The sequence below is a fragment of the Camelina sativa genome, chromosome 17 (assembly GCF_030686135.1).
Source record: "Camelina sativa cultivar CO46 ecotype springtype chromosome 17, ASM3068613v1".
NCBI classification, from domain to species: domain Eukaryota; kingdom Viridiplantae; phylum Streptophyta; class Magnoliopsida; order Brassicales; family Brassicaceae; genus Camelina; species Camelina sativa.
Genome location: NC_141896.1, coordinates 2713384 through 2734888, shown reverse-complemented (window position 1 = coordinate 2734888; position 21505 = coordinate 2713384). Strand labels below are relative to the sequence as shown.

The following is a 21505-nucleotide window of genomic DNA, read 5'->3' as shown; positions in this document are numbered from 1 at the left end:
GAAATTTTAAAAGTTAAAATAAAAAAAACTCGAAACAAAGATAAAAAAAAAATCTGAATAAGTTACTTTTCTTTATTATTGAAGAGTTACTTATCCAATGAACATTTTCGACTTATCTAAACAGTGTGAACTACAAATTATTAAAATTAGCAGAGAAAGTATGGAAAGAAAATTAAAAACTAGAAGGCAAACTCTAGGTAAAAAAGTCTGGAAAATGTTCGAATTATTAATAACTACGGCAAAAAAAAAAAGGAACAAATTTAGTCTTTGAAATATTTCTTCCAACGCGGGTGCGTCTTCCAACGCCTCTCGGCCATTTCCTCAATAGGAACACCCCTGGTCTCGGGGAGAAAGAAGACCACAAATAGTCCCATAATAATGTTCATTGCTCCGAAGAAGAAGAACAAGAAAGATCTGAGTCTGCAGAGAGCTGACAAGAAGAACTGACCGATGATGAAAGTGCAGACCATGTTCATCGCCACTGCACAGAAGTAACCTGCATTTCTCACCTCAAGAGGATAGATCTCAGAGGGAACTAGCCATCCTAATGGTCCCCATGACCACGCAAAACCAGATACATATACGCAGATGAGGATCAATACAATCAGTGGCACGGCATGACCCGTAATAGAACTAACGAGCTTCAAGTGGGATAAGAGAATGCCTCCAATTGTCATCTGGAGAAAGAATATCATAAAGTAAATTAAGAATATGTTGTGCATCATGTCGTGTGACACAAGCAAGGTATATAAAAAAGAAATTAACCTGTGTAATGGTCATCTGGAGGGCTCCTTCCATTAAAAGACATCTCCTACCAGCGTTATCAACCAAGGCGATCGATAAAATGGTAGCGGCTGCGTTCACACCGTTGGTGACAACGGTAGAGATGAGAGAAGCGTTGTTACCACTACCCATCGTCTGGAACAAGACTGGAGCGTAGAACATAACCACGTTGATTCCGGTGAACTGTTGAAAGAACTGAAGCAGCGTTCCACACACCAATGGGGGTCTGTTCTCGCGCTTGGAGAAGAGCTCCTTAAAAGGGCTTTTCACTTTTGCTGCAACCTCTGTGGCGCGTTTGATCTCATTAAGCTCGAGCTCAATGTCTTCAACGCCTCTGATCTTCCTCAGGACTTCCTTGCCTTTATCATCTTTACCACGCTCGATGAGGCTAGCTGGTGTCTCGTGGATAAAGAAGGATCCTACCAAGAGGATTAAAGCAGGGACAGCAGCACCACCGAGAGAATATCTCCACCCGTTCTTCAACGTGGAAGTGAGGTAGTTCACGAAACTTGCTGCTAAGATTCCGACGGTAATGAGAAACTGGAACATGACGCTTAGTCCTCCTCTGAATCTCGGTGGAGCAATCTCTGAAATGAACAATGGAACCGTCTGCAAAAAGCATTGGTTTCAATCAATGTTTGATGCTGATGTAAAGGCATAAAAAACAGAGCAAAAACCCTAAAAAAACAGAGGAAACCCTAGATAAAATAAAACAGAGGAAAGATGGATATATAGTGTGATAATGGATTACCTGATTACCGAAACCAATACCACAACCGAGAAGAATACGACCACCGATCAACATGCCAAGGTTTTGGGCAGACAAGTTGAGGATGGCACCGGTAAGGAAGAAAATGGAGGCGAGGATGATGGTTGGTTTTCTTCCGAAAGCCCTGGAGAAATAGGAAGCAACAAGACTAGCAAAGATCCCAGCCAAGTAGAGAGAAGAAGTGAACAACTGCAAAAGCTGGTCATCGAATTTGCAGTAGTTGTTCTCGTGTACTCTGTGTTTCTTCTCGTACACGTGTGGGAAAAAATCTATCAAGAATGTGTCCATACTCGTCACACCTCCTGCAAAACCATTATTATTAATTAATTAGTTAAATAAACTGATCATCACTACAACCCTTAAAATATAAAAAACAAAAGAAGAGAAAAAGAAACCTGAGATTCCGATGTCGTAACCAAACATGAGACCACCAACAGCAGCAATCAGACAGCAAAGACAGACTTGAAAAGTTATCTTTGCAGGGTAAACAGTGCCTTCTTCGATATTCATCGAACCAACAGCCATTGTTACTACTGCTAATATAAACTCTTTCCCTCTCTGTAAAGCTCTCTTTCTTTTAATAATCTAACAATGTGAATTAAGGAACGTAGATAAAACTCAAATGTGTCTACCGGAGATGCGTTTCTTTTATAGACGAGTGGGTAGGGTTTTTGGATAAACTATGATTTTGCAACTGAATCTTTTTATCGGATTTTTCGACTGACTCGGTCCAGTTTTATCTAAAAGGAAAATGTAGATAATTACTTATAATAATTAATTACTGATATTATCATTTTAATTAAGTAAAATAATAAGAATTCTTGACCATCTTTTTCTGATTAAATCTTAGATCCATCTTTAAATGAAATCAATCAATAACGGAATAAAGAAATAAAATTATCTTTTTATTTTAGGTAAAAGATAAATGACGTATAAAATATTCCACGTAATAATAACCAAATCATACACAATCTGTACAAGAAGCAATTACTTCTTAATTATGATCATACACATCCACCGTAGTATTATTGCATATTTTGTTTCAATTATAATTACATAGTATAACACTTGCATAATCTTATAACCAGAATAGAGGGAAGGATTACTAAAATTCACAGCAATATTAAGAAGAAAAAAATTGTTGAAAAGATATATCCAAAGAAGATAAGTGTTCTGTAAGAGATCAAATGAAACAGTATTGGATAGAATTCAAAACATGACAAAAAATTATCTAGATGTTAAACAAAACAGAGATTAATGTGTGAAAAAAATAAAATATTTATTTACACCTATATAATCGTAAGAAAGCTTAATACTGTTTCTAAAAAACATTTTCTTCTTTTCTCTATCTAATTGGTATAGAGTATCATAGTGGATTCTTCAGTTTCTCGATTATGGGGTAACTTGTGGATATATAGTTATGACGTCCAACTTTGAATATGTGACTTGTAATTACAAGTATAAATTATCTCATGATATATATATGGAAATTGAGACATTCATAAACTAACATATAGATATGTGACATCTTGAGTTCTGTCTAATTTACACAATAGTCTATTAAACAAGTTATCAGGAAATAGATTATGTATCATTTCTTTTATCCACAAGTTTTCCGGCCGGCATGGATAAAATTTACACATCGTTATTGGAGAAAAAAATGAATCCATGAAAAACTATAAATAATTATTTAAAAAAAAAAAAAACCAAGTGACGATAAAAACAAAACAAGAAAAACAGTCAATCAATCATAGTAAAAATTGATTGGGTAATGCTATAATTGAAATATTAAATAAAAGAAGTATTTATATAGAGCTTCATAATCGGGATAAAACTAACCCTTCTTGTTGACAACGTTATCTTCTTATCTATCTATTTTTAACTAAAGACAGTAATTTACTAAAAGTTAAAATTTAAAGACAAATAGCCAATCGTTAACAGATATAAATTAAACTTTTTAAAAGACAAAAAAAAAAAACAAATTATATTAAATATCAACAAACAAACTGATGACCAAACTATATCAAATTCCAAAACAGTAAATCTGAAATTTAGCTAGGAAACTTATACTTTCTATACTGCAGACGCCTGAGTTTGTTGAGTGTTAGAGACAACTGCATCTGAAGAAGATTCTACTCCAGTAGCTTCCTCCTCACTTCTTGCTTCAGATTGTCCCTGTTTAAAAGAAAAAACACACTTCATCTTTCTGTAAAAAGTACATTTCAGTTCAAGTTCACAGAAAAGCCATTGAAACTAACCTCTGTTTCTAAAACTGTTACTATATCACCACTTGATTGATTCTGAGGAGATTCCGAATATGGAATTACAGGTTCCGGTTGAATATCTGATGTATGTTCCAAGCTCTCAGAAGTAAGAGTATAAGTCTGTTCTAAAGGTAACACCATGTCTGGTAACACTGATCTTGGGGAAGTAGCAGATTCGTCTGATGATGTGACATTAGTTACAACTGAAACTTGAGGTTCAACAAGTTCTTGCATCATCTCTTGTGTTGATTGGCCTCCCTCAATATGCTCTTCGGATTCTTGATTAATTCTTCTCTCAGAGGGTTCAGGCTCACCAGAGTCGTTACTTATCTTCATCTCATCATTTGAGTTTTGGAGAAGTTCCTGTGATTCCTGTCAAAACGTTGCAAGAAATAAAATTCAAATTTAACATTTTGAGAAAACACATTGAAAAAGCAATCATGTTCCATAAAACTTGACAAGAACAAGAACTATATAACCTCCTCTAGTTTCGATATAACTTCACTGATGTGAGGAACTATGGCCTCTTCAGATATATGCAATCCTCTCTCTGAATCCTCAGATCTTCCATTGACATTTGTACCATCAGACAGACCCTCAAATTTTTTGGCTACATGATTTTTAGGAGAACTTGTTTCATTAAAATCTTGATCAACTTTCTCCATAGGTAACAGTTGAGATTCTGCTGTTCTATCTACAATGCTCTTCTTCTGTATCACCTCAATTTCCTCACCACTAATCTCCTTTCCGGTTTCTGATTCGTTAACAAAGAGTGACTTCTCCTCATCAGAAGAATTATTCCCATCGACTGTAGTGGGAGGTGATCCGATTTCAGAAAACTCAACTTGGAGATCAGATTCCACGGATAACTTGCGACCTTTTCTTGACCTGTAACCAAAATGCTCCATGTATCTTTGCCTTTCCGCTGCTAAGGAGCTCGAAAGCGAACCAGTGTTTCTTGGCACTAAACCAACTAGAGGGTTTTCAACACGAAGAAGATCACCATTTCGTTTCCCGGATGTAACAGAAGAGTCTGCTTGGTTTGAGACGTCAGAATCCATTTCCCTCTCTCCAGGAGAAAGCAATGAGCTTGAATCACTCATAATGATCTCTGTGCTGTGTTCTGATCCCATCTCATTTGCTTCTGCTATTGTTAGATCTTTTCCTTTCACTAGAGAATGCTTCTCCCCAATCAATCCATCATTGCTACCTACATGATCATAAATCAAAAACTGTAACGAATCATTCCTAATCTATAAAGGTAATAACTACAACCGTACAGATCCAAAGTTCTTTGCCTATCAGCAAAAAGATGGGAAAGAATGTACCTTGTTGTGTTCTAGGCCAACCATCAACTGCTTTGTTTCTCCACGGCTCCCATTTCGAGTCAAGCTGATTTTCCAATGGGAAGACTCTGCGGCAAAAGCTTTCATGGCGGCAGAAGAAGATATCATTAGGGTTGGCTGCAAACTCTTGCTGAAAACTATCCCCTGAGAGGTTAGGCTTCTCCTCTTGTGGATCATAAGGAAGATCAAAGGGGTTTTTTGTTGGTAATAATAACACAGAAGGTGCAGATTCAGGCATTTGAAGCCCATCAATCATGTAGTTTTCTTGATCCAAACCGAAATAGTTTCGTCCAACACAGATCGAAGGAACTTCCATATCCATTAGGCTTCTTCCCTCAGCGGCAACTTTGACTACTCTCCTCATTCTTCTTCTTGTAATCAAATGCTCTAACCTCTTGTTACGTTCCATCTCAGAGTTTCCCAATTCCATCAAATTCTTTTGATCATCCTCTGTCCAAGCTACAACTTTTTTGTCTTCACGGCTAGTTTCCTCTTCATCATCTCCTGATGATGACGAACACTCTACCTCGGTTTCACCTCCACCGCTCGTTAACCTCTCGGATGGATCCACAACGGAGACGTCACCCGTGGCTGAAGGACATTCTTCGTCAAGGCTAGACTCAAAGGAGAAATCTTCGGACACAAGAAATGCTCTGTCTTTCTTGAGTTTCTCGAGTTTGGGGATTTCTCCGTAGAGAGTTGTTAAAATGACTTTGTCTCTCTCATCCTCGCTAGCCTGAGAAGAGTCCCAATCTTTGCCAACCTCTTCAACTTTTCTTCTGGCGTTGCGTCGAACACTACGTTGGTGCTTTAAGTCAGCCTTCCTTGTTTCTTCCTCAGATGATCTCTTTTGGGAATTAGAGGAGGATAAGTCATCATCATCCGCATTGAAATTCAAAAGCTTGAAACTTGGATGGTTTCGAAGGTAAAATGCAGAGCAGGCGATCAATGGAGAAGAGTAAAGCATGAAATAGAAAAGACGAGGAAGGAAAATGTATAAGAGGAAGATAACAGCAGAAACAAAAGAAACAAAGGGGTATTTCGTTACGTATGTATAAATGGTGTTCGTGGAAAATATGAGAATTTTCCAGAACAGAGTTCCGACATCTTTCGCATCAATTCCCATTTTTTTTTTTTTAAAAAAAACAGCACTAAATTCTCAGAACCATTGTGAGATAAACAATCCAAAGCGGTTTTGTTTTTTAATTCCCAAGAGAATCAAACTGGTTGAAAAGGAAAAGAAAAAATAGAAAGAAGCAAAAATTGATCGATAAAGAGAGAGGTCAAGCTTACATTTGAAACCATAACCGTTAGATTTTTGGAGGTCTTTTTTTTTTATTATTATTTTTGTTATTGTTTTTGTTTGGTTTGTTGGTTTTTCAGTTTTGATATGTCCAAAGATCTTGTTCTCTTATACTTTTGACCACCATTTTAACATTGAGCCATATTCATAAGCCCACAATATAAGACTCAACGCTGTGCCTGTGTCACTGGCTCACTGCGACCTAATTGGACTACTGAGATAAAGAGTGTTTTGCATACCTTCACTACTCGTTACAATTTCAAAACCTTATGGGTGTCCAGCTTATAGTAGCCGCTATTTCTTGTTAACTTTAGGACAGTAGTCTTTGTTTTTCAATCTTAAATTGATACACTAACAATCAACATTTCTTAATCTTTACGATATAAACAAAATATATGAGCATTGTTAAATTCATCTTTCTCGGTTTTGGCTCGAGAACAATAAAACCAACTCACTTGAATCAATGAGAGAGATGCCTCTTTCATTCTAGAGGTCTTTTAGATAGTTTGGTCGACTCATGATCATAGAGGGTTGGAGTGTGACAAAGAAGAGATTAAAAACTCTAAAACAAAATGCACATTTTATCTCTCGTTGTTAAACAAAAAGGAAAGAGAAGACCTCATCAAGAACATGTACTGAAGATTAATCTCATAAGCCATAAGCCACAACTTGAAGCAATCTGGATCTACGGAGCTACTCATTCTTCAGCTTCCTCTGACCCTTCATAACACCAATAACGTTTCCATATTAACACATCAAATTTCTACTTACTTCAAGCAATGAAACCAGACAACAACGATCAAGCAGAAACATCAAATTACGACAAAAGACAGTTCCTTTCAAGAACACTAACCTTCAGTGTCATCTTCATCTTCCTCTTCCAACGCATCAACACCGTACCTCGCATTCAAGAACTCAACCGCCGCAGGGGTCAACACAAGCTTATCACAATTCAAAATATCAAACAGATTCAACGTCCTGGGCGTCAACATCCTCAAAGTTCCAATGTTCCTACTCGATTTAGCCACATTCTCATCGACATCAATCATCAAAAACATAGCTTTCTCCTTGGGATCCAATCCCCACCTCTTCATCGCAGCTAAGAAATCTTTCGTCTTGGGCTTCTCAAACTTCTCCCCAAACTCCTCCACCACAATCGCACCACCTTCCGCCGAAGCCGCACTCGAAATCGCCGTCGATATCGCCAGCTTCTTCTCCTTCCTGTTGATTTTAATCGACCAATCCTTAGGTCTCGGCCCAAACACCACACCTCCACCGGGACGTAACGGAGTTCTCTGAGATCCACGCCTCGCGTTACCAGTTTTCTTCTGCGAGTAAGGTTTAATCCCACCACCTCGAACTTCACCTCGAGTCAGCGTCGAAGCAGTACCTCGCCGCTTGTTCTGCAGGTCCGTCACGATGGCTCTGTGAACAACGGAACGCGCGGTGTAATCCGGCGCCGTTTTGAGGTCGAGATACGTCTCTCCAACCTTCTCTCCTTCGAATGAGATGATTGGTAGAGTCGCTAGCTGGGAAGCGACAGAGAGTGGCTTCGATACTCTCCCGGAGCCGAGTTTCGAAACGGAAACGTACGTTTTAGGGATTTGGTGAGATGAAGACAGAAACAGAGAAGATGAGAAGAAAGATAGCGAATTTGGCGCTGTTGCAGAGGAAGCCATTGTTGTTGTTCCCTAACCCTGACCTATCCCAACGAAGAAGAAGACTGAAAGTGTTATCCACTTCCCTATCTTTGTGCTTGGTGAGAACTTAGTCTTCTGTTTGGATATAAAGGTATTAATATCCCTATTCGTGTTATGAATAACAACTCCAGCTGTCTCTACAAGAATGAATCAACCACAAAAGTCAAAAGCTTCTTGATTACGCAGCAGGTTTTAAAAACCTTTGTGATATACAACGATAGCTTACACCTTTGGAGACAGATACGTGCGCACGTTAGCTAAGACCACCGCGAACATCACCGTACCGTCTCAAAACGCAGCGTTACTCATGGCTTCGTCGGAGCCACTCGACCTGATTGTTACCGTTGTCTCGGCTAAGCACCTGAAGAACGTCAACTGGCGTAACGGTGACCTGAAACCCTACGTTGTTCTGTACCTTGGCCAAGACCAGCGTCTCTCAACTCGTTCCGACGATTCCGCATCCATCAAACCGGTGTGGAACGAGCGGATCACTCTTCCTCTCACCCGATCTGTCCACGAATCGGTCCTTAACATCGAGGTTTTTCATTCCAATTCCAATTCTTCGGATCTGGCAAAAACCCTCGTTGGATCGGTTAGGTTTCCTCTAGCTCGCTTGATTGACTCGGACGGTTCGATGATTCCGGAATTGATCAACTCGCTTGAGCTTGTTCGTCCATCGGGTCGACCTCAGGGGAAGATACGCTTGAAGCTCTCGATCAAAGACAAACCTATCCCTCCACCGCTGCAGCAACATCCTCCGCCACGTCCTCAATCACAACCACAAGATTACTATTCTGCCCCTCCAAACAATCATTATTACTCCCCTACCCCTCCCCCTCCTCCTCCTCCCCAAGCTCCGTCTCCTCAGCGTGACTACAGAGAATTCTCGCAGTCACCGTCACCGTCTCCTTACCAATTCACTGATCACTACTACTCCGGGTACTATTTCCCGCCTCCTCCTCCACGTTCAATGTACGATCGTGCATCCAATTACGGCGGTGGACCATCTGCTCCAGCCGATGCTTTCTCATCGGTTGATCACAAGCAGCCTCCTCCTTTTGTTATTCCTCCTCGGTATTCTAACTACGCTCCACCACCGCCGAGTGGGCCATCAGCTCCCGTTGATGCTTTTCCTGTTAACGATTACAAGCCACCACCACAGGCTCCTCCTGCGGGCTCAAGATTGTCTAGCTACGGAGTGCCTAGTGGCCCATCTGCGCCAGTGGATTACTCTCCTTATGATCACAGGCAGTTTCAGAAAGCGTTGGGTGGATTGAACTTGGATGAAGAGAGAGGTGCTGCTGCTGCAGAAAGGTCTGAGAGCGGCGACTTTGCAGCTAGGCCACACTACAGCTATGGCCGTGATTATCGCCGTGAATGTTGAAGATTGGATTAAGCTGTTGATTTCCATAAGTGTGTGACTTTTTATATAAGGCTTTACTACTATCATCAGATTTACAAATCCATGTTGCTGTTTCCAAGAAAGAAATGGCTGATAATATGAATTTGGTGAAGGATATGATATATGTCTATTATTATGTATGTCTCGTTTGCGAATTGATTGGTTGCACCTTTCTCTTTTATTCGGTTTTTCTGTATGTGTCTGGAGAACAAGAGACTTATAACACCTTTTGTGCCTTTGTACATGTTTCTAATATATCTCTAGTTTCTTTCTCTTCTTTCAACTTCTTGAATCAGGTTGGGTTCTTAGGGTTAATGCTCGAATGTGAATCCCTTACTCTGTTGATTTTATTGTTTGAACCATGCTCAGATTACGTATGGTAGTATGCTCTGTCTTATATCATCATCCTGCAGTTCTGCAGAATATTTTTGCAGGCTGGTTAAAGGCTTTTGGATCATTCCCTGTTTGATTATACCAATGTGTGAGTTTTATTTTCTTACTCTTTTTGTACATCCATCAACTAATTCAAATGTCTGAGATTTCTCTCTTTTGAGTTGTTATATTGGAAGCAATGATCTCCATGTCTCAAAAGAAAATCATTGTGGGACATAGTTGGATTAGCGTGTCTTAAATTAAGCCCATTACAGTACAGAAAATATGTCCTCTCTGATGGTTTTGGGTAAAATGATATGTATACGGTTGGTGCCTATAACTATTGTGTTCTTGTAACAGAGCAATTTGCTATTGCATTCTTTTCCCTATTGGCTTTTTTGAAACCTGCTATAGATGTCAGTCAATCTCATGCCATTTGCATCTAATCACTGACTTGTCATGCAGGAATTATTGTGCTGATCTCGATAGAATGTTTTCACATGTAAAATCAGTCTACATTCTCCAGATTGTGATCTTCTATTTATGTCCTGACACTCCCTGGTTTATTATATGCTTTCTCATATTCTTGTGCCCACCATTAACTTGTTTTTTTTCTTCTTTCTTTTTTTCCTCCTTTTTATTGTAGCCTCAGACTCTCATGAAAGGAATCTGCGATCAATAAAGGTAAGTTTATATCGGCCTCTCCTGAAGTCAAATAGAACCCCTTTTTTAGATTGTTATGTGCACACATGAGTGATCACCAAAGAAGAATGATACCAAATGGTTGCTTAACCTTTTTCTTCACTTAAACAAAGGGTTTGTTCTCTCTGTGGACCGTAAAGAAAAAAAGGAAAAACCAAACCTAGTCTTTTCTTTTTGCTCTTGGGTGTTAGCAGTCTTTATAAATTTGTAGATCCACTTTAACTACAAGTCTTTTTATATATATAGGGTCTAAAATAATATTGAAGCTACACTTTTTTGTTACTAGTTTATGTGTTTATGTCTTGAGTGCTTAATCATGGCCTAAGCGTAATGATGTTCTAGATATATACATCATTAGTCATGTCTTTTCCCGTCTTTGCCTGAACTATCAGCCCCAGCCCAACTGTTCTCAGCATCAATCCCATAAATATCTCTCATTATCCTCATATTGTTTTCCACATACCTCTCTCTCTCTCTCTCTCTCTCTCTCTCTCTCTCGATATGTCAGCTACTGGGATAAAACGGTCCAACCCAAACACTAGACCGGTTCAGAAAGATGCTTCGGCCAAGCAAAACGCTATCAAGGGACCTTATGGTAAGAGTCCGGGATGCACAACAAGCTGCGGATTAAGATTACCAGGGAAAACAGAAGCCACGGCAGCAAAATTGATCAAGCATCTTGGATGCAAATTTGCAAAAGGTTTGCGTCTAGTGGCGCTGAGGAAGAAGAAAAGATGTCCACCATCAAAGGTTTCTTCTTTTTCCGGGAGATCTCAGCCGTCAATCATCATCCCAATAAACAATGACAGCCATAGATCAGAGGCCATAGAAGACTGTATACAGTTCATCAACTCATCATCCTCCTTCACCAGATCAAAATCTACTTCTTAAGTTTTCTCATTCATAAACCCTTTGTCTTGGTCGCTCGTTGTTTATTTGCTTATGTAATATCTACATAAACCTATGTGTGTGTAAATGTTTTATGTTTTACATCAGTTTTCATTTTCCTTCTGCTCTTACTCGATTTACAAATACATAATACTGTCTATAGTTTTATGTTATTAGTAGACATATATAATCTAGAAGACTATAGAATACATAAATCTTATAAAATTGTTATATCGTTTAAGGGAACTACTTTCACGAATTTTCCTACGACTCTTTTTTTCATTTTATCGATTGTGAAAAAGTAAATTAACAAAGTAAATTAACAATAGTTAAGTCCAAGAAAGTTAAGAAATAAAGTAAAGCTGCTAATATTATATGATAGCCACTGATTGGTTTAGCAGTAGAACCTTCAATGAACGGGACAGGACCTAAGTGAATATGATGTGTGTCGTGTGCGCGTGTGTGATTTGATTAGCTTAAAACATTTCATAGCCCCTAAAACGACTTATCCCTTTATATAGTCTTTTTACCCAATTCTAACATAGTATCTTTTAATAGGAAATGATTGCGAATTGGTCGTGTTCGATTTGTTTTACAAGAAATGTGATCTACTAAAAGAAGAAATTCCCACTAATCGTGTATATCTTATGCAATTGCTAATGTCCATCCACTATTATATATGAAAATCTTTTTGTATCAATCATAATCAAATCAATTTATTTAGCCTAAAACGCAATTTTTGTCGGCAAGTGGGAATTTAGACCCAAAAAAAAAAAAAAAAAACAAATTTGCAACCTCAAGTCAAAATATAATAAGTCCTTAACATGTCGTCAGGGCTTAAGCCCAATGTCTAAAAGCCCAAAATCTAAACGCCAAAGTCCATATACAAAAATATCGACTCGCCACAGCCACCGGCAATCTTCCCGCCAGCAAAATCGCCATGGATTCCGGCATAGCCTCCCTCAATCCTAAAATATTCATCACTCCGTTACCCGGCTGATTTTTAAAATTATAATTAACCTCTCTCTCTCTCTCCCTCAGATTTGAAGAACCCTAAATTAAAAAAAAAAAAGGAGTAAAATTGAAGGGATGGAGAATATTGAACATGGACGGTTACTCACTCACTCTCAATCAACCTCGGTAATCTCGCTAAGATCCTCCTCCCACGTTCTTCCTCGCCTCTTACGCTTTGCGTGTTACCTAAAAAGGTCTCCTCACCTTCCCTTTATCGTCGCCGGTTTCCCTCTTCACATTAGCGGTGGATCTCTTTCCCCACTACGCCGATCCTACTCTCTCTCTCGATCGTATTTACGCGCCGTGCTTCAAGCGATCTCGACCTGTTAAGTGTTTGATTGATTAAACTCTCTTCGTTACTAACTATACCATTCGATTCTCCGAATTGAGGAGAAAACAACTTTTCTCCGATTCGTCTTCCTTCAGGTATCAACTTCTACTTCTCTCACTCTGTTTATTGCTTTGTATGCGTTAATTTCAGTTTCACAATTCCGGTATATTTGGCTGCAGGAACATATTATGACTTCTGTGGAACTTGAAGCAGTTGTTTGCGATAAACCTGATGAATCAGAGCTGAATGATGATAATGGTGGTAAAAACGTTGTCTATCAACTTGTAGATCACAAGAGTTCCGAACGTAGATGGTTAAGTGAAAGGTAATTACTAATATATACAGCTGGTTCAGTCTTATGCTCTAATGTTTTTTTTTTGTTGTGGTCTAATATTAAAGGAATAGTGAACTGAAGTTTCTTTGATTCTTGCTGAAAGGTTTCTCAGATGGAGACGAAGATATCTTCCGGTTGATGGAGATAACAGACGTGACCATGGATCAGTGAAACAGTCAGGACCTCTTGTGTCTGGAGCAGCTTACTGCATCTCGTCCTGCAGCATGATTATATTGAACAAAATTGTTCTCTCAAGCTATAACTTCAATGCAGGAATCTCTTTGATGTTATATCAAGTAAGACCCTATGAGCTTGATTTCCTTGTGGCTTCGTGATGTTTTGAAAAAAAACTATTTTGTATAGTTTGGTGATTTCCTTATACGTTTATTTCAGAACTTAATCAGCTGTTTGGTGGTAGCTGTGCTAGATATCTCTGGAATGGTTTCTGTGGAAAAATTTAACTGGAAGTTAATCAGAGTTTGGATGCCTGTTAATGTTATCTTTGTGGGCATGCTTGTCTCCGGTATGTACAGGTAAGATTTTAAACATCAGGCTAAAGGACTAATTGGTGAAAAAAATATTAAGAATCAAGAATGTGTGGTGTTTGAGACTAATGCAACATTACGTTTCTTTTCCCAGTTTGAAGTACATAAACGTCGCTATGGTGACTATTCTGAAGAATGCGACGAATATTATTACAGCAATAGGGGAGGTTTACATGTTCCGAAAAAGACAGAACAACAAGGTTTGGGCTGCAATGTTCATGATGGTAAGATATATCTACATCTTCCATCCAGTTAGGTTTCTGTATGCAATCCTTTTCTACTATCAAGGTGAAACCAACTAAGAGTATGCAATACAGATCATTTCTGCAATCAGCGGAGGTATCACGGATCTCACATTCAATGCAGTAGGGTACTCGTGGCAGCTTGCCAACTGCTTCCTAACCGCAAGTTATTCAGTGAGTTCACGCTTATGAAACCTGTAACTGGACCTTGATGCATCTCTCTCTCTCTGCCTTTCACTTTCCATAATGATATTAAACTTATTTATTACAGCTTACTCTTCGTCGAGTCATGGACAAAGCTAAGCAGTCAACAAAGTCTGGCTCTCTTAATGAGGTGTCAATGGTGTTGCTGAATAATCTCTTGTCACTACCTTTTGGCATCATCTTAATCATCTTACTTGGCGAATGGAGATACGTAAGAAGCACGTAAGAGCTATTTAAACAGAGTGATACTTGTCCAGTGTATACTTATTCGTTCTATATATATATATTGATAGACTTGGAGTTTCTCTAGCTCACTTAAAAAATATCTGAATCACATTGATAATGACTTAAACAAGTCCTATATGCCATATGTTTCCAGCTTCTACTGTTTTTTTCTTACAATTAGTAGAATTTCTAGATACTAGTTTGTGTTTATAACAACACTTGAGACTGCAAATGGGAAGATACATAAGTAGTCTCAGAGGAACTATAAATAGGTGCCAGATGAAAAAAGTGATATCTTTTGAAGGTAAAATGTTCATAGTGTCTTTACTTTCTGGCAGGGATGTGACAAAAGATGCAATGTTTTGGGTAGTGGCAACAGCAAGCGGCTTCCTTGGTTTGGCCATTAGCTTTACTTCGATGTGGTTCTTGCATCAAACTGGACCCACGACTTACAGGTATTTCTCTCTTTCTGGCCAAATAAACAACATCTGATTGGATTTTTAAAATTTCGTGTCTAATGTTAGACATTCTTCCTATTGTGTGGCAGTCTGGTGGGTTCGTTAAACAAGGTTCCAATATCACTAGCTGGTCTTGTACTCTTCAATGTCCCTCTCAGTCTCCCAAATTTGTTCAGCATACTGTTTGGTAAGTAACACACTTACAGAAAGTCGCCTCATCTACCACACAAACCATGATTGATTATGTTTTATGCAAGTTAAAGGTGAATAAAATTTGTGTATCTAATGGTGCGTATGCACTTTGGTTTTGCAGGTTTATTTGCTGGAGTCGTCTTTGCCAGAGCTAAGATGTCATAAACCGCATTTCCAAGCGAGAGTGGGATTTTTCAAGAGGCTGAAGAGTAATAAGCACAAAATCAGGCAACAAACTTGAGAGTTGAGAGGTTTCTCAATATGCAGCTGATAGTATTTCAACTTGTAATACATTCTTTTTTATATACAAGGTAGAATATATATATATATATATATATGTAGTAATATAGAAATGAAGTCAAAATTGGATTTTTGCAAAATTTAATATGCCTTGGCAAAATAAGCTATAAAATAGGCGGGAGAATCGTTTGAATGATTGATTACATAGTCTTTGCTTGGAATGTTTAATGGGTTTATATGCCTTATAGTTATTTTGACCTGTTTCGGTCTAATAGAAAGATTAGACTTGATCTTTGCATACAACTTCTTGGTTGCAATGATGCAAGTACTCTATTGAAATCAAAGGTTAATTATGCCGTGAAAAGCTATCGTCGATCGTACTCTGGTGTAGAAAAGTCCAAAGGTGTAAGAAAACTGCAGCATTAATTTCACAGCCTTCAACATCATCAGCCTTTCACAGCCTTCCACATCATCTATCAGGAAAAAGTTGACAAGAAGAGTATTATAAAATGAGTTCACGTGAGAATATGCAGATCCGCGTGAATCCCAAAAGCTTATTATGGGGACTATAGACACGTACAAAGCCCACTTGATACTGAGTGACGAAAAAAAGGAAAACGTACGTGGCCCTCTTTTCCGGGGGTTCACGTTACTCTTTCTGTGGTTTTTTTCCTCACGATCCGATGTGTTATGTAGAGAGAGATCTAAAGAAACGTATGGATCGAGATGGATTTTTGGTTTCTCACAAAAATCTACGCATTTTTCTCTAACTCCCCACCTCTTTTGTTGCTTTTAATGCTGTTTATACTTTCTAAATCCAGGGTTAACAAAATTAAAATAAGAAACCATTACTACGCAATTTACGCAACTGCCGTGTGGTAATAGTAATTTAGCTTTGTGAGACATTTTGTATAATTTCACACTGCATGTCGACAATCATGTACAGGGGACGAATGACACGCACAATAGAAAGATGGATCAAACTTGTATACAAATAGAAGTAGACAATTTTCATTTCCAGCAAAATGCTATACACAAACTATTGCCACATGCCCACATCCTCTCTGAAAAAAGGATAAGATCTAGGTTTTTTTTTACAGAAACTAATTGACACATGGTTCTGTTCACGAAAAGAATCCCCAAGTCTGTGACGAGTAAGATAAAACTAAAGCCAAAACTCGAAATATGTACGCGTTATATAAACAAAAGTTTTTTTTTGTTTACAAAACAAAAAAGTTGCCACATGACACGAGTGTTTGTATAGGGAAAAAAAAAACACACTGTACATTACACAAATTGTTGTGTGACTCAGTTTTTCATGTGGTGTTCTGTTGCGGTGGAGCGTCAAGAGGGAAACACGTTTCATCACCACCGGTGTTCCAAAGGAAATGAGCGTAATTGGCGGAGTAGACAGAGTTGGTTGGATCAGCGGAGATTGCTTCTAAGTACGTTTCCTCTGCTCTCCAAATATCGTTCCTTGCTCTCCACAGAAACGTCGCATATTTGTTTAGCGCCTCGGCGTCTGCTGGCTCTGCTTTTGCTGCTCTCTTGAAATATTTTTCCGCTCTGTTTTTGACCCAACCGTTAACCAAAAAAAAGAAGCCACGTAAGAATATGGACAAAGATCCAGCACATTTGTGGTTTTGTTCACTAGAGTATAAGGATAAGATATGGATTTGAACAAGACCAAAAGGGTAAGTGAGAAAACGTAAGTGAATTGGGTTTTGGTCATAGAATGTGACAGATGTACCAAATGAGAAAATTGTCTAAAATGGAACCGCTACTGAATTAATCATAGTCTATATAGCTAACATGTCAAAACAATTGTCTGGAGACTGGTCACCATAAATATCAACAAGGCTAAAACAGTACTTTACCCGTTGGCCCAATTTGAGCGAATTATTACCTAGCAACACTCTTGGTTGGTGGGTGAAAGGAGTTATGTAAATGTATCAGTGATCTAAAGACTCAAGCTTCAAAATTCCACCACATACTCCACTATCAACCAAGATTTTTATTTAATTTGTTGGAACCCTACCCCAAAAAAAAAAAGACTCAAAGCTAAAAGACAAACTCTTTGGGAAAGAAAACAACAAGCAATCCCTAGTGAGTGACACATTTTATATTATTCCCTATTTTATACTGAAAATGGGAAATGTAGATGTTCACTTGCTAGTTGTATTCTTCCTCTAAGTGGTAAGAGAACTGGTTCACTCAATTTAAAAGCCTATCCTATTGGTTCTTATAGTGATTATGACCATTTTCTTAGCTTAAAATATCTATGGCTCCCTATCTCCCAATATAATATCTACTTATCTATCATTCCATGACTGTTGTCTCAACTTGCAGCCAATCAAACCCAAGATTTGGATGCTAGACTCCAAACCTAACACCAAACCAAATCTAAACTCTCTAATCCTAGTCTAATTAAAGAACAAAATCAAAGATAAATATACTTTAAACAACATGATTAGTAAATTACCATATAATAGTCAGATGTTTTAATTACCTGTCGTAGTCATGGATGATTAAGTAGAGAAACTGTGCGTAATTAGCAAGAAGTAGCACGTTTTCAGGTTCTTGAGACAACCCTGTTTGGTAAAGAAGCTCCGTCTTGAAGTAATCCATGGACTCCTCTGCTTCTAATCGAGCCTCCACGGGAGAAACCATCCCTTTCATCGTCTCGTGATCCAACGTTTCCATTTTCTCTGTTTCTTCCAAGATTGAGTTCCACAGTTTAATCTCTTCTTGCCCTGACACAGATACATCCGAATCCGCACTCGTTGCACCAAGAGATGACGATGAAAACTGAGACTTCTTGAACTGATCAGATCCATCCCCCTCTGTTCCGCTTTGCACCGGCGGTGGGACGTTATTCCCACCGCCGCCACCGACAAAAGATGTTTTCCCGTAGGGAGAAGAAACAGAGAATGTTTTCACAATGGTAGAATCAAACTTGTTCTGGTTTGTCTCCTGAATCTCATTAACCTCCGTCGTCTCGAAGCTAATAGAGAGAGAAGTCATCGGAGGACTAACCGATGCGGCTAAAGCAGAGTTGCTCTCAATAGAGTAAACAGTGAAATTGGCGAGGAGGATCATAACAGAGACCATCAAAGTAGGAGTAGCAGAGAAGACTTGTTGAAACAACCAAACGAACGATGCTTGCATCTCTTTTCTCACACGTTGGAGGATTCCTTGTAAATCTTCAAAGAGAAGAAGCTCTCTCATATGTAACGTGAAGCTCTGAAGCTCTCTGATCATAAACACCATCGAAGAGAAAGCTTTCTTGACAGAGCAACAAGCTGAATCGCTGACTTGTTTGATAAGTCCTTCTTCCATCTGTAGCTTTCTCTTAATGATCCGAAGAGAAAGAGGAAGCTCAACGCTGTTAGCTTTCCTCTCGATGCTTGACATTTGCACCATCTCTGGCCATGGCTGTTCCATTGAATCTGATGATCTGAAATGATCATGGCTCCCTAGGATGTCAATGCTCGTACTATGTGATTCGTTGTTGTCATCCTCCTCGTTAGAGACTTGGAATTTGAGAGCAAGCTCTTGCATCTTCTTCGAAAACTCCTCCTCAGAAAACGGATCGACGTTTGCGCTAAAAGCTCTGCGGATCAACTGAGTTTTATTAGTCGCTGAAGGAGTGCCGAAGAAGAGAGGAGAAGAAGAAGAAGAAGGATGCATCACGGAACGACAGGAGAGAGAGCGTCCGTCGTTTCCGATGCTGCGTCGTCTTGAAACGGCGGAGGAAGCTAGGGTTTGAGAAAGGGAAGAGGAATGATGAACAATGGGATGAGCTACCCATTGATGGAAGGTTGAGGTTGTTGCTACTTTCACTCCCATTTTCTTTTCTTCAGCCAAACAAACAAAAAAAACAGAGCAAAATCAAAACCTGGAGACTAGTTTCGTCTTTAGAATGCTATTTCCTGCAAATCAAAAAGATGAATCCAGTGAGTCAAAACAGAGGATTTCAAAGATCACTTGGTAGGAAGGAAACGTAATAACATGCACAGTCACGGGAGTGAATCATTATAAAAAACGGATCGGAGAAAAAACTGAATCAGGCACCAAGAAGCAATGAAACTTCGATATCATATAAACTACAAGAAGAAAACTGAATAGAGGGAGGAGAAGCTGAAGAGACTCACTCTATAAAAATGAATGAGCAGAGGATTTTTTTTTTTTTTTTTTGTGTCCGAGATTTTTCTCGGATGGAAGAAGAAACGAACAAAAAAGTTTCTCGGGATAAAACGTTTTAGAGTGGATGGAGCACGAGGCATTGAGCTGCCTTTATACAAACGCGATCATCAAGATTTATCTATCTTAATTAAGAGAGACTGAAAAAAAAAAAATAAATAAATAAGTGAGGAAAATAAAAAAAAGGTATCACAGGTGAGAATAGTCAACAGAAAAAAACCGGAGAAACCGGTAGCAAGTAAAAGGAATGAGTGTGACATGGCAGCATTCACAGAAAATAAGTGAGAAAAAAACGGTATAGATCCAACGGTTGTAAATGTGCCAACTTGATCTGACAAATTTAAATACTCACAAATTGGAAAGTAAATTTACATTAGACGACATGTAAAAGGTACACGTGTAATTGACGTGAACATATATTCTAAATTTTAAACAGGCTGGCAATTAGAAGGGTATGCGAAAAGAAAGTGGGGTCCTCGTGTCCATGTCATCTGGGAACTGACTTTTTCCTCTTTTTTTTTTTTATTAAAAGGATTTAAAAAAAAAATTAAACTCGATTTTCACAATCCGGTTTTAGTAACCATTAAATAATGTTGACAAAACTCACATAAAAAAAAAAAAAAAATCAAAAAAAACCCAACATTATATTAGTAACGTAGGATATAATTTTCTCATAACATAATTTAAGTACGTCGTGAGGATTATGAGTGAACATTTAATTAGTTAGCAACCGGAACAATTTATAAGAATACTTCGGACTCATGTCGAATTGGAGCTTTCCGTATATCAACGATAAATTATATATTGACATATTTTGTATATTGTAGATATACATATATCTATATATATACCTTTGAGAACTCAAACCATTACATGAAATGCACTGAACGAGAGATTCTCAAAACGTCAAAAGTCAAAAAACACATATGGTTTCTTTGGAAAATGGCAATAATATGGTTGCTTCAATTAGTCATGTGGTTAATATTCACACTAAATTAGTTATATATCATCACCATAATGCTAAGCAAAGTACGTAAGAGCACACATGCATGTATATATATTATCGGGTTGGAGTGGCCGAGAGGGAAAAAGGAAAATGAATGAAGTTTTATGTCTTAAAACTAGTGTGTGTGTGTGTGTTTTTTTTTTCTGTGTGTGTGTTGTATGGAGAAATACAAAATAAAAGATATTATAGTTACGCGATTTAGTTTTCTTACAAGAACTCCAAAAACTGTTCAGATTTTTTACATATTTGGTGGATCGATTTTAAAATGATAGTCCGACATGTGCTATATCATATTAGTCTGAATATATAGTACTGTTTTCATAAGTTTCTGAATCGAAGATGAGTAAAACAATATACTCACGTCCAAACTAATGTCTTAATTTTCCAGTTCACATGTTGCACATGCTATTGACCAAACTTCCGTTGTCAGCACTGTTCCATAACAGTGAAGTATATTTACATGGTATAAAAAAACACATTGAAGAAAGATCTTCTATTCTTGCAAAGTATATAATATACGATATATTTTATTCTGGTAGGAAACACTTCGCGTAGATAGGATATCTTCTGCATGCATGTAAAATGTATATATCAAATTAATTAAGAAGAAGCGACAAATAAGTTAATTAAAGCCTTTGATATATATTCGTTCAAACAAAATACTTGATGTTGGAACGTAGCAATTGAATTGGAGAGGGTAAGGAAGCGACGGTGGAGAAGGAAGGAGAAGTGACCGGAGAATATATGGTGATAGATGACCGATACGCAGGCACCAAGTTGACGTCGTTAGAGAAAGCAACGTCTAAAGAGAGTGATTGTGATGACGGTATACGTCGTCCACTGCTGATATCTACTCATTAATGTTTAACGACTGATATTTTATTATCGTTTTTTTTTGGTTAGATTCGGTTTCCACTGCGTATTTAATAGGTTTTATGTCCTTGTCATATCAATGTACTTCTATCGTATCAAGTAATATGGT

The 21505-nt window shown here is 38.2% G+C and overlaps 6 protein-coding genes and 1 pseudogene across 11 annotated transcripts; 3 read left to right on the top strand and 4 right to left on the bottom strand.

Annotated features, from left to right (window-relative positions):
- Positions 1 to 50: 50 nt before the first annotated feature.
- LOC104754901 (sugar transport protein 2) lies at positions 51 to 2179 on the bottom strand. The gene is made up of 4 exons (XM_010477188.2): positions 1948 to 2179; positions 1535 to 1854; positions 766 to 1392; positions 51 to 677 (listed from the first exon to the last, which is right to left on the bottom strand). Exons 1-4 carry the CDS (start codon positions 2075 to 2077, stop codon positions 261 to 263), a joined length of 1494 nt encoding a protein of 497 aa, XP_010475490.1. The 5' UTR covers positions 2078 to 2179; the 3' UTR covers positions 51 to 260.
- A 1268-nt stretch (positions 2180 to 3447) lies between these two features.
- Positions 3448 to 6467, bottom strand: LOC104754899 (uncharacterized). Its single transcript, XM_087494728.1, has 4 exons — positions 5145 to 6467; positions 4296 to 5026; positions 3811 to 4188; positions 3448 to 3727 (listed from the first exon to the last, which is right to left on the bottom strand). The coding sequence occupies exons 1-4, from the start codon at positions 6286 to 6288 to the stop codon at positions 3626 to 3628; spliced, it is 2355 nt and encodes a 784-aa protein (XP_087350854.1). The 5' UTR covers positions 6289 to 6467; the 3' UTR covers positions 3448 to 3625.
- Positions 6468 to 6848: 381 nt separating this feature from the next.
- LOC104754898 (large ribosomal subunit protein uL4c) lies at positions 6849 to 9777 on the bottom strand. 2 transcript variants are annotated; one of them, XM_087494729.1, is made up of 2 exons: positions 7319 to 9777; positions 6849 to 7185 (listed from the first exon to the last, which is right to left on the bottom strand). In XM_087494729.1, exons 1-2 carry the CDS (start codon positions 8142 to 8144, stop codon positions 7163 to 7165), a joined length of 849 nt encoding a protein of 282 aa, XP_087350855.1. In that variant the 5' UTR covers positions 8145 to 9777; the 3' UTR covers positions 6849 to 7162. The 2 variants fall into 2 exon arrangements, with proteins under 2 accessions (XP_087350855.1, XP_087350856.1); XM_087494730.1 differs by having other exon boundaries at positions 6849 to 7179; positions 7319 to 8234.
- On the top strand, positions 8473 to 9844 carry LOC104754897 (uncharacterized). Its single transcript, XM_010477183.3, has one exon. It carries the CDS (start codon positions 8473 to 8475, stop codon positions 9547 to 9549), a length of 1077 nt encoding a protein of 358 aa, XP_010475485.2. The 3' UTR covers positions 9550 to 9844.
- A 1152-nt stretch (positions 9845 to 10996) lies between these two features.
- LOC104754896 (josephin-like protein pseudogene) lies at positions 10997 to 11650 on the top strand (annotated as a pseudogene). The gene has a single exon (XR_015586562.1). The product of XR_015586562.1 is annotated as a josephin-like protein pseudogene (transcript).
- Positions 11651 to 12368: 718 nt separating this feature from the next.
- On the top strand, positions 12369 to 15454 carry LOC104754895 (GDP-mannose transporter GONST2-like). Of its 2 annotated transcripts, XM_010477180.3 has the most exons (10): positions 12369 to 12969; positions 13054 to 13199; positions 13312 to 13504; positions 13602 to 13741; positions 13848 to 13977; positions 14071 to 14169; positions 14267 to 14421; positions 14763 to 14879; positions 14972 to 15069; positions 15196 to 15454. In XM_010477180.3, the coding sequence occupies exons 2-10, from the start codon at positions 13063 to 13065 to the stop codon at positions 15237 to 15239; spliced, it is 1113 nt and encodes a 370-aa protein (XP_010475482.1). In that variant the 5' UTR covers positions 12369 to 12969; positions 13054 to 13062; the 3' UTR covers positions 15240 to 15454. The 2 variants fall into 2 exon arrangements, with proteins under 2 accessions (XP_010475482.1, XP_019094903.1); XM_019239358.2 differs by lacking the exons at positions 12369 to 12969; positions 13054 to 13199 and having other exon boundaries at positions 13369 to 13504; positions 13627 to 13741.
- A 1035-nt stretch (positions 15455 to 16489) lies between these two features.
- On the bottom strand, positions 16490 to 19680 carry LOC104754894 (uncharacterized). Of its 3 annotated transcripts, none has more exons than XM_087494725.1 (3): positions 19469 to 19680; positions 17824 to 19246; positions 16490 to 16880 (listed from the first exon to the last, which is right to left on the bottom strand). In XM_087494725.1, the coding sequence occupies exons 2-3, from the start codon at positions 19161 to 19163 to the stop codon at positions 16631 to 16633; spliced, it is 1590 nt and encodes a 529-aa protein (XP_087350851.1). In that variant the 5' UTR covers positions 19164 to 19246; positions 19469 to 19680; the 3' UTR covers positions 16490 to 16630. The 3 variants fall into 3 exon arrangements, with proteins under 3 accessions (XP_087350851.1, XP_087350853.1, XP_087350852.1); XM_087494727.1 differs by having other exon boundaries at positions 19389 to 19583; XM_087494726.1 differs by having other exon boundaries at positions 19326 to 19473.
- Between the last annotated feature and the right edge of the window lie 1825 nt (positions 19681 to 21505).

What these genes read in the sequence shown, in the direction of transcription:
- LOC104754897 (XM_010477183.3), top strand. Translation starts at nt 8,473, where the DNA reads ATGGCTTCGTCGGAGCCACTCGACCTGATTGTTACCGTTGTCTCGGCT.
- LOC104754901 (XM_010477188.2), bottom strand. Translation starts at nt 2,077, where the DNA reads ATGGCTGTTGGTTCGATGAATATCGAAGAAGGCACTGTTTACCCTGCA. An exon ending in TTACGACATCGGAATCTCAG is followed by an intron (nt 1,855 to 1,947) that starts GTTTCTTTTTCT and finishes ATGGTTTTGCAG; the next exon opens with GAGGTGTGACGAGTATGGAC. An exon ending in GTATTGGTTTCGGTAATCAG is followed by an intron (nt 1,393 to 1,534) that starts GTAATCCATTAT and finishes TGCTTTTTGCAG; the next exon opens with ACGGTTCCATTGTTCATTTC.
- LOC104754894 (XM_087494725.1), bottom strand. Translation starts at nt 19,163, where the DNA reads ATGGGAGTGAAAGTAGCAACAACCTCAACCTTCCATCAATGGGTAGCT. An exon ending in ATCATCCATGACTACGACAG is followed by an intron (nt 16,881 to 17,823) that starts GTAATTAAAACA and finishes GGTCAAAAACAG; the next exon opens with AGCGGAAAAATATTTCAAGA.
- LOC104754898 (XM_087494729.1), bottom strand. Translation starts at nt 8,144, where the DNA reads ATGGCTTCCTCTGCAACAGCGCCAAATTCGCTATCTTTCTTCTCATCT. An exon ending in AGATGAAGATGACACTGAAG is followed by an intron (nt 7,186 to 7,318) that starts GTTAGTGTTCTT and finishes GGTGTTATGAAG; the next exon opens with GGTCAGAGGAAGCTGAAGAA.
- LOC104754895 (XM_010477180.3), top strand. Translation starts at nt 13,063, where the DNA reads ATGACTTCTGTGGAACTTGAAGCAGTTGTTTGCGATAAACCTGATGAA. An exon ending in TCCTAACCGCAAGTTATTCA is followed by an intron (nt 14,170 to 14,266) that starts GTGAGTTCACGC and finishes TATTTATTACAG; the next exon opens with CTTACTCTTCGTCGAGTCAT. An exon ending in TTTGTTCAGCATACTGTTTG is followed by an intron (nt 15,070 to 15,195) that starts GTAAGTAACACA and finishes TTGGTTTTGCAG; the next exon opens with GTTTATTTGCTGGAGTCGTC.
- LOC104754899 (XM_087494728.1), bottom strand. Translation starts at nt 6,288, where the DNA reads ATGGGAATTGATGCGAAAGATGTCGGAACTCTGTTCTGGAAAATTCTC. An exon ending in TTGGCCTAGAACACAACAAG is followed by an intron (nt 5,027 to 5,144) that starts GTACATTCTTTC and finishes ATGATCATGTAG; the next exon opens with GTAGCAATGATGGATTGATT. An exon ending in TAACAGTTTTAGAAACAGAG is followed by an intron (nt 3,728 to 3,810) that starts GTTAGTTTCAAT and finishes TCTTTTAAACAG; the next exon opens with GGACAATCTGAAGCAAGAAG.